The sequence below is a fragment of the Silurus aristotelis genome, assembly GCF_946808225.1.
Source record: "Silurus aristotelis genome assembly, chromosome: 5".
Lineage (NCBI taxonomy): Eukaryota > Metazoa > Chordata > Actinopteri > Siluriformes > Siluridae > Silurus > Silurus aristotelis.
The window spans coordinates 28,147,792-28,158,333 of record NC_139578.1 but is presented as its reverse complement, the minus strand read 5'-3'; the positions used below and the strand labels follow the sequence as shown (position 1 = coordinate 28,158,333).

Sequence of the window (10,542 nt, the reverse complement as noted above, 5' to 3'; positions counted from 1 at the left end):
TGGCTGGTTGGGCAGATGGAAAGAACAGAGCTGTGTTGGACAATACGGCGAAGGATTGAATTGAAAGGATCGCTGACCGGTGATGGATAGATTGGGTAATGATGAATTGGGTCAAAGACTTGATTGAAGTTGAATGAATGGGAGGCTGGGTTGAGTACATGGCTAGAAAAATGAATAGCTGGATGGATGGTTTGATGAGTGTCTGGATGATTGTACCTCAGCAAAATTCCTTAACTGTGTGTAAAAAGAAAGTAGAATGAACACCCTGTAGCTCAGATATCTGACCTAAAGAGCATCTTAGCTCCTAATCCGCTGCAGCTGCTACAGGAACACAGAGGTGTGGGTTCAGATTATAGGTTTGTGACTAAGTGTGTGTGGCTGAATCCAAGCTTCGGGATCAGACCAATAACACAAAGAAAAGGGGTGTGAGGGGACACAGGATGCATCAAGTGAGGATATAAAATAGAAGTGAAGAAACGTGCATCTAATGATAGTGTTTAATAAATACAATCTTGACATGCCTTGTCCATGTGTGTCTGAGTGTGCACTCAAGGTCCAACACTACCTACATTTTTTTGTAACATAAAAGCCTTCTGACTTTTAACAAGATTAATTCAATTCAGCTGCTCTTGTTAAAACCATGCTGAGTCACTGAAAAGCCTGCCGCTCCAGTTCCTCACTATTCCACCATGCCTGGGTCCTTGGCAGAACCCGGAGCTGGTTTAATCCTATCACCACGGTGATGTTAATGGGATTATAGTATGTTTATGGAGAGCTGGACCTCTGGGCTTGCAAACACAATTAGCCTAGAGGAGCTAACCATAAGTGTGTGTGTATATGTGTGTGTGCAGGATTACGATCTGAGTCAGCTGCAGCAGCCAGACACTATGGATCCAGAGTGTGTGAAACCCGTCGGGATCCGCAGACTGGACGAGAGACCGCTGCACCCGGAGCCTCAGTACCCAGTCAGATCGGCCGCTCCACACCCTGGCGATATCGGAGACTTCATCAACGAGGTAACACACAAACGCATACAAACACACTTTTTCCTTTTTCTTAAACGAGGACCAACCAGATGTCCTCACAAAGTCAATACCACTCACAAGTAAGGTATTCATTGTTTGGTACCCAAAAATATATTAAATCATCAAACCTCTTTCCCATACCAGACTTTTTTCTCTTTCTCATTCTCATACACAATGTCAGGTGATATCAGAGATGGGTTTTTAATGTTATACTGACTTCCTGATTCCTACAACACAATCATTTTGCTTTTTTTTTCGTTTCCACATTGAGTTACTCAACACTCAGAAGCCAGAGGCACTTAGCCATAATTGCAGTCTCTTTATTTAGTCTATTTTTATAACCTAAATCATCTTTGAATCATAGTGGAGCTTCATAACAGGAACTAAATGTGAGCCAATCTGTACTCACACTCTGAAAAAAACAAGTAGGTGGGGGTCAGAACCAGGAAATGACAAAACACACTACATAGACTGGAAAAAATTAGAACGAAACACAAGAATAAATCAGTAAAACACGCATAGCTCTATTGAGAAAATCATTATTATTTCATATTTAATATGAGGTTTGAGATAAAAGTGTACAAGTCCAGGGCTGGATAATGCAATATTCAGTTAATGGGGAACGTGTTCGCTCAATTCTTAGTTCTTAATCATCATGGCTCCAAGAAGTTTTCTTCTGGAAGCAAAGAAGGATTTTTTTTAGGAAGCTAAGTAATCAGAACTAGCCAAAGAACCTTATCATTCATTAGGAGAAAAGTTTTCATCTAGCTTTCAAACAATTTGCCCCTTTAAAAGAACCTCTAATGGTTTAAATGTGATTTCCTAACGGCTACATGTACAAGTGCCTTTTACATTCGAAGGGCAGTGGTAGCTCAGTGGAAAAGTGGACTTTTTATCATAAGGTCATGTGTTCAAATCCCTTAGGCACGGCCCTTAACCCTCAACTGCTCAATCTGTATAAATTGTATGCCGCTCTGGATAAAGGGCATTTGCCAAATGCCATAATAGTAATGGATGCTTATTACTTAGGAATATGATGTGAGCCATTGGCCTGAGTCACAAAAGCTACAAAGGCAAATAATGTTAAAATTCTCAAGCACTTGGTTCAGGAGATTATTGTGAAAATTATGGGGTTTTTTAAGAGCTTTGAGGAAAAAAAAACAAATAAGCTGACAGGTAGTCCAAACCTACACTCTAAACCACACTGTATAACATTTTAAATGTGAGTACTCAAATAAATAATACAGGAATGTGAATCCCAATAAGGTCACAGCCATCTATCACCAAGTGTCCGAGGAAGAACCTACTAAACCTTTCACGTATGCAGAAGAAAGCAGGCTGGAAATAGATGCAGGCTTTATGTGTCTTTGTGCTCGGTGTCTAATACAACTAATGAGCCTAAAGGACAAGGCTTGCAAACCAGGGTTGTGAAGAGTACTTGAAAATCTTTACGACAAAACTCTTTATATATTACAAGTCACCGATTCCAATATGACGAGTAAAAGTCTTCGAGTTTCTGTTTTGAACGGTACTTGTGTATTAAATGTAGACTCAAAGATGCACTAGTCCTAAAACCAATACAGCGCAACCTCGATACTCGCGGGGGTTACGTTCTATGACCTGTCACGAGTAACAAAAAATGGCGAGGTTTTTACTCTTTCTTTTTGATGGTTCCTTTTTCAAGTACTTGTACAAGAATTGTACATGTACTGTAGTGTAAACTCAACAAATGAATCATAAAATAATAAAATCGTTTTTCAAACATTTTAGGACATTTATTAGTACAAACTCTGTTTTGAAATGTTACTTCAAACTTTCGAGCCACTCGCTGTGATTTTTCGTGAGTTACTATTAGTCCGGTTCCAAATGAAAAGTCCCGAGTGTCATGGTAGCGAGTATTGAGGTTCTACTGTGCATATGTTAGTGAAATACCAAAAGCAGTTGATTTGTGCGATATTATTTTCTAAAATGCAAGTCGGTCAAAAGAAAAAAAAGTAGTACAGTCAAACCATCTTTCAAAAACGGATCTCAATTAACAAATACAATTAGAGTGTCATGTCACAACGTAGAAGAACTGTTCGTATTCAGTATTGAGTCTTAATGACATCAACAGTGGTGCACAATGTTATTGGTAGCAATCATTGTCCATTAAATTGTCCATTAAAATATAGTAAAAAGTACATATATTAAACTATAAATGTAGTTGAGTAGAGAGTAAATGTTGATTATATCTTTGATACTTGGTAAAACTAAAAAGTAGCTAAAAATTACTTAAATACAGTAACAAAGTACATTTACTCCAATTCTTTACACCACTGATGCAAACTATTTGACCTATTTTTCCAATTTTACCTCAGTGGTATTGAAGGCCTATGTTTATTTGGAAAACCATTCGCTCGGCTTTTCAAATGATCTTAACGATCTTAACACACAATTTGTTTCACATATTCAGTCTTGCCATAATATTACAAAGTAAAGGCAGCTTGGCGGTACATCTTAGCAAAAAAAAAAAAAAAAGAATTGTCCAGCAAACGAGGAGTGCGAAAACCCTTTCCGTTGTTATGACTACTCCTGAGACCCGGTATACATTTTTTCTACAATTGCATTATCTTACAAGCTCTACTCTTTATAATGGCAAGGCTTGGAACCAATCACTCTTTCATCCACTTTTTTTTTTTTTTTTTTTTTTCATGTTTTAAAGTGAGAAGGACATCTTTCAGCACATCTTTCTCTGACTCACTGGTGCTCATTTCAATCTCTGCCGTGTTGTCGACGCCTTCTTTGTCTTCGCAACTGAACCGAACAAATCCACTTTGCTGTTTCATTTAAAGAAACTCTTTCCCAAGGCCCCGCGGGGACAGTTTGTTTCATTTTCTCCCTCCCTTCACCCAGCTGGTAGAGATGGCCTCGGCTTGATATACGGGAGCTTATTTATCTTATCCTTCATCTTTGAAGTGCAGGGCACTCTGCTCGAGAACGTCTCTCTCGTGCTATAACTCTCCGGCTCTTGTGGCGAGGCAGGGATGAAGGAGGAAATGTCCGCCGGGTTGCTACGTCTCGCTGGCGATTTTCTCATTACCTGCCCAGCATGGTGGCTCCTTTCTAATTCCGCTGCTCCTCCCTGATCCGGGAGGCCTGGCATGAAAGAAAGTACACTCCGGTTTAGTCGTTACACTGCCTCGCATAAGTGTTCCACATCCTTGAACTTTTCCACATTTGACATTTTATCACCACTTCTTCTGATCCACAATAGATGCACCTGAATTATGGGATGTTCGTAATACACCAACAGGAATAAATAGAAGGGCGTTCAAGTCAAACCGGGACTTTTAATGTTACAGGTATACAAATTAATGCTAGCGTGTCGGTACTACACGCAGTAATAAATGGCTATTGCGTCCTATTACTGATAGGTGGGGAACATGTCGCCGGCCGGACCAGAGCCCGCTAATCAAGATGGCAGACAACAGTGTTAGCACGTGCATTAAACTGCGTGTGGTGATGAAGGTTATAGCGAACATCGAGCACAGTACGATGATGAGACGCCAGGTCGCGTTTGAATGGTGTATACGATTCAAAGTTAGACTCACTTCTGTCAGTGACGATCTCGGCAATGGTGGTTTCCTGATGATGAAGTGGAGCAGGCTGTCCTAGGATGGATCAGGCGTACCGAGAAAACTTTCTTTGCCTACTCTTTCTAGGTTTTAATGAACCGGTGGAATAAGTATAAAAATGTAGCAGGGGAGGATGTCAAAAAATAAATGCTATTTTCACTCCTGGAAATGTTTTCTTTTATTTTATAAACTCCCAGTTTGACTTGAACGCCCCGAGTAATTTTGCATATGTTGATTTCTTCCCACATTCTGCTATTATTGTCTTTTTGTATTAATGGAAATGTGGTCTCGGTTACTGATGGGAAGATCGGATCTCTTTGAAAAATGAACTAATTTTTTTTTTAGTCATTTAGTTCATTTTGTTCCTTTGATCAAATAGAATGTTACATTATCAATAAGCCGATCCCCTAACACATCTACCTACATCAACTTTGACTATAGTCCAAATCATAAAAAAATGAATATAATACCGCATAGCGTCTTTGGGAGTCGCGCGATTTTAAGAAAGAACGACTTGGATTAAAAGAGAAAAGTAACGGATCACTCTTTGAGGCGATTAGTTCTTCTGATTCACTTGTCTCAGTGGCTACATTGTTGTTAGGGTTAAGGGATATGGATACCAGAAATTTTGGGGGGATTTTCATACTGAACACTCTCTAAAATTCACATCCAAGGATCGACAATTTCAGCTTGAGAAGAAAGAGATGACTCCGACAACTAAAACCAACTCGAAACACTCTTTACAAATGTAGTGTGCAGAAAAAGCATCTAAACATGTCGAATCCTGAGGCAGATGGGCTACAAAAGAGCCGTTCTTGTCTGCCAAGAACATAACTCTGAGGCTACAATAGGTAGAGGAAAGATAGAAACAGAAAAACATATCTTTATTTCTGAAACTGGCCATGATTCATTTCAGAGCTATGAAATGACTTTTGCATTGTGCCTGTGCGTTTTTTTATTGAAAGATCAGCATATCTTCGCTAATCTCTATCACTTATTTAAATGCGATTTACTTCAGTCCTGCCTCGCTTCACTTTTCCTCGCCACAAGTAATTGATCGTATCATTTAGCAAACAAAATTCTTTTTCTCCACCGCGCTTTGCCGACACTTTCCCGTCGTGGTGAAGGTTATTATTATTTTTCTTTTCGATAATTGCCTACAAATAAAAAGAGAAGGTTTTTATTCTCATGTTGCACATTCTCAAGGTCGCTCCACGCATTTCCGAAACGGGAATTTAAAGAACCAATTAGTCACAGCGTAGAGATTGTTTGGTACAAATTCAGTTTGATTTAGCCGTAATTGTATGCTAATAGAGCTACTGAAGCCTTCTGTGGTAAGTAAACATGCTGTTTTTGGTTACAGTTAGTCTTTAGTTAAACTCTTTCTAAGTCCAGGACAAGATTTAAAGTCCATGCTGAAAGCAGGCCGTGCTCTTGGTGGGTTTTTTTCTTTGTTCCGTCCGGATCCTGTTGCTGGTCACGGTTCACCTCAGATCATTATAATTCCTCATGCTGCGAAAGATGCATGTCTCGACCTTTCAGTCTGGGAAGCGGAGGTTGGTTAAAATGAGCCAAACAGACCCCTGGAGCACGGACGCGACGCCCGTTTTTCCCACAGATCCAGGATTGGGCTGTTTACAACAAGCTAACGAGACGATATTAAGGTTTCCGAGGTCACGTCACGTAACGCCGCTGGATCGATACGCCACGAGCTGTTTGTTTATTACTAACGAGCAGACGAGTGTGTGACGTTAACTCAAGACATTTATGCACCTCTTTATGTGTAGACGCTAACAGAGGAACTTTTTGAAGGTCGCAATACATCCTGTTAGGTATCTTTAGCAAGCGATCCTCTTTTGATACCATTTTCAAGACAAATATTCAGACAAACAGTTTGAATGTATTTTCTCCACAGAATTAAATTTCCAAATGATTTATAAAGCAATATTATTTTTTCCTTAAAGGGGAGGATAATTCCTGCATGTGTTTGGGTTGCTTTTAAAAGAAAGCCACAGGCAAGATTCTAAACTCATGCCCTTTTGTGCCCCAGTTTATATCACCCTACTGAAAAAGAAATAAACATGCATTCTCAGCAAATCTTTCAAGCTGTATTTTAGATTGTGTCCTATTTACCATAAACCATAAGCATAGATTTACTGGTAGTTAGAATATTATTTATTGAGCATATAGTGTGTACTGTGTATTGAAACTCTGACCCTCATTAAACACAGAAATGTAAGGAAGGGAAACATGATAGTGCTCAGTATGTATAGAATGTCACCTAAAGCATGACTCCTTTCCTCATGCCTAAGATCCATTACACCGAAAGTGCATCTAATAGTAATATAGGTAACAAACCATGTCCACATTAATACATTTTTGTTTGAAAAAGCATTTTTTTTTCTAATTTGGATTAATTTGAAAACCGTGTTTTCATAAAAACGCTTCGTGTCCTTCGTGTTTTTTTAGTGTTTTCCAAAAGTTGCTCATTCAAACCGAAACGTCTGAAAAGCTCACGTCCTTGTACCTCGCATGAGTAAAATGAAGACGCTTCCGCTCGCTTCATTTCCACCTGGGGTTTATTTGCATTCCGGCTCTAAAAATTGCGTCATCGTCGTCCAAAAGTTACGTTTTTTTGTGACTGAAAATGCCACAGTGTGGACAGAAGGGCAAAAACGGAGAGAAAAATACTCTTTTTTAAACGAAGACATCTCAGTGTGGACATGGTCTTAGTCAGTGAATAGGTCGCTTTTTGAAAACGATCTCCAAATGACATACATTTGAAAACTGGGTTTTCGAGTCGCAGTGTGGACTGCAGTTTGAGTCATGTGATAAATTCAGCCAACATCGTAGACGCAATCATACAGTCATTTTGTTGTTATGATGAGGTTTTGTAAGCTTGTCCTTACCGTGAGCGTAAGCGAATCCGTCAGCAGGATGATTTTCTTTGAAGAGGTCCAATATTTCGACGTATTTGTTTTGGCACGTCTCTCAGTCTTCGGTATATTCTCAATCGCTTTTGCCACTTTATACCCCTGTGTTACTCGTAGCAACCCCTCCACCGCACTGTCAATCCGTATAAAAAACTCTGTGCCTTTCTTCGACGTTGACGCGACGTTCCAAAGACCCCTTAAAATAAGTAAAATGACGCAGGTCAAGGCGTCTTAGTCATAAGTGTGGATGAGCAACTTTTGAAAAAAGAATAAAAAACGATAGTGTGGACGCAGAGCGTTTTTTTAAATGAAAACCCCGTTTTTCTAATTTACCCGGATTAATGTAGACGTAGCCTCAGGCTCTTATGGTGAAACCAATATTTTCCTGTAAGCCAGTTAATAACGTATGCTATTCTCATGCTGAGAAGCACAAAGGTTTTCTTTGGAATGGTTTGATTCTCTTTACCCAGCAGCGATTTCATTTTTATTTTTTGGCGAGTGAAACGTTGTACGTTTTTTTTTTTTTTCATTTATAGGTCCCGTTTATGTTGCGAACAAGACACATTTCAGCTTGCCACAAGGCGCAAGCCGTCTATCTTGGAAACCTTCCTATGGTGGAAAACCTACACACTTGTGCAAAAGTAAAAGAAAAAATAATGATCCAGAAATTGATCAACTGTAAATATTATTATCTCACAAAAACTTTACATAATTGATCCTGACCAATCACAATGAATCTTGGAATTTAAGAGCCTTGTGAACATACACATTCAGCTAAGATATGTTTTCTGATTGATATACAACACATCATCGCCACCACCCAAATGTGTATTTGCGAAATGGAATGAACTGCTTGCGTTTACATTTATTTTTATGGCATTTAGCAGACGCCCTTATCCAGAGCCACTTACAAATGAGTCATTGAGAGTTATGAGCTTTGCTTAGGAACCCAGCATTGCAGCTCGGTGGTGCTGGAATTTGAACTTGTGCCCTTTTGATTCAGAGTCCAATGCCTTAACCAGTGAGATCCCCCCTCCCATTAATAACTGCATTATTGATGTAAAAGTTTAGGTTACAATAGTTTCTTTTGTTTTGTCTTCACAGGGACTGAAAGCGGCAGACGGCGACCCCACTGCTCCCCCGTACGACTCGTTGCTGGTGTTCGACTACGAGGGCAGCGGCTCGACGGCCGGCTCGCTCAGCTCCATCAGCTCCTCCAGCAGCGGCGGAGACCAGGACTACGACTACCTCAATGACTGGGGGCCGCGATTCCGCAAACTTGCCGACATGTACGGAGGCTCAGATGAGTAAGACGAGTGAGATGGGAAACAAAAAACACGGGAGAAAACATACACACACACACACACACACACACACACACACACACACACACACTCACACACACATGCACATATATGCCTGGCTTTTCTCTACCCCTCTCCTGCCCTCTCCCCATTCTGACTGATGGATGAGGACCGTCAACCATCAAACCGATTTTTTCCCCTGAGATGGATTTTTTTCCTGCAGAAAATGTATTATGAAACAAAATGGGATGATAAAAAAAAAAAAAAAAAAAAAAAAAAAGAATCCTAGGCTCAGTGTTGTAGTGTAGGCAGATTTATGCTTTTCGAAGGCTTTTGGCACTGATGATCATCCAGAGATGAGAAGATGAAGCGGAAGAGGAGACGAAGAAGAGAATGACATCACTGTTTTTTTGGATTGTAGGCTTTCTAAAAAGCGCTCAGTTACACTGACTTGAATTTTACAGTACAGAAGCACTGGGATTTAACGTGCCTTTTTGTACATTTTCTTTTTTTCTTTTTGGATCTGAAGGATTAGTTTGTAGTCTCTTCACGACTTTAACGGTACTGACGTTTGGAGTGATTTCAAGACAAAACAGTGTTTTATTTCTGATCTGCTTCATAACATTTCTTTTTTTTTTTTTTTTTTATCTGGTTTGCCCTCAACAATGAATCAATGAAGAGATCATAAATGATGTTGGCTACTAGTACAGAATGATTCACCAGATCAATGTACAGTACAATAAAAAAAATTTGAATTTCTTTTTATTTTTTTTTTCCATTCATACAGACGTTTGCTGAAACTGAAACAAGTTTCAAGAAAAAACATATTTTCTGAAGTGGTATTACTTTTTTTTTTTTTTTTTTTAATAGGATAAGCAGCAGTTGTTTCCTTTTTCTGCTCTCATTCATTCATGTACAACTTCATTTGCCTTAGCCACCATCTGATGCCCTCGGTTTTTACTCTACTGTAAAAATTGTGTGTACATATTTCTTTAATTCTTTTTTTTTTGTTCTTTTCTTCTTTTACTTTTGATGTAGTTGATTCTGTAAATGTTTAAAAAAAAAAATGAAAAGAGCAACATTGGGCTACAAGTTCTTTTTTTTATTTTTTGCATGTTTTTATCTGTTCACGATGATGATTACGAAAATAAGGACCTCTTTCAAAAATGTATGTACGGAGTGCTACAATTTCAGCTGATGCAAGATATGTCAAAGGTACGAGTGTTTTTTTTTTTTTTTTTTTTTTTTGTAAGAAAAAACAATAAAGTGACTAAAAAAAAAAATGGTAAAGAAAGTTACTCCGAAAAAAAATGAAAAAAAAAAAAAATTTGAGTAACAACATTATCAGCACAAGTGTCAAATTTGTACCAAAAAGAGTTGAATGTGGTTGGGAAAGGGGTGGAAAGGGGTGGGGGTCGGGGGTTTTTGGGGGGGGGGCGATGTTTGTTGCTGGTTTTAATGCTCGAATCAGCTTTAAGAGCCGGACAGCTTTCTGACACGCTTTGTGAATAATCTTATGTACTGGAATTCCAATTATTCACCACCCCAAGCACCTAAATAAAAAAAAAGCTAATTTTTGGAGCTAAATACTGGTTTTGTTCTTTTCGCGTGTTTCCTGCTTCGCTCTGTACAAACTGACACTAGAGATTCTTTCCAATTTTCAAAA

General features: G+C 39.0%; 1 protein-coding gene across 1 annotated transcript in view; it reads left to right on the top strand.

Moving 5' to 3' along the window:
• LOC310726783 (cadherin-2-like) overlaps positions 1-10,119 on the top strand; it is a 104,562-nt gene extending 94,443 nt beyond the window's left edge. Inside the window, exons 15-16 of the mRNA XM_083542671.1 lie at positions 852-1,016; positions 8,677-10,119. Of these exons, the coding sequence (XP_083398797.1) occupies positions 852-1,016; positions 8,677-8,883 (372 nt within the window). The 3' untranslated portion in view covers positions 8,884-10,119. The remainder of the gene's footprint in view (positions 1-851; positions 1,017-8,676) is intronic.
• Positions 10,120-10,542: the final 423 nt, after the last annotated feature.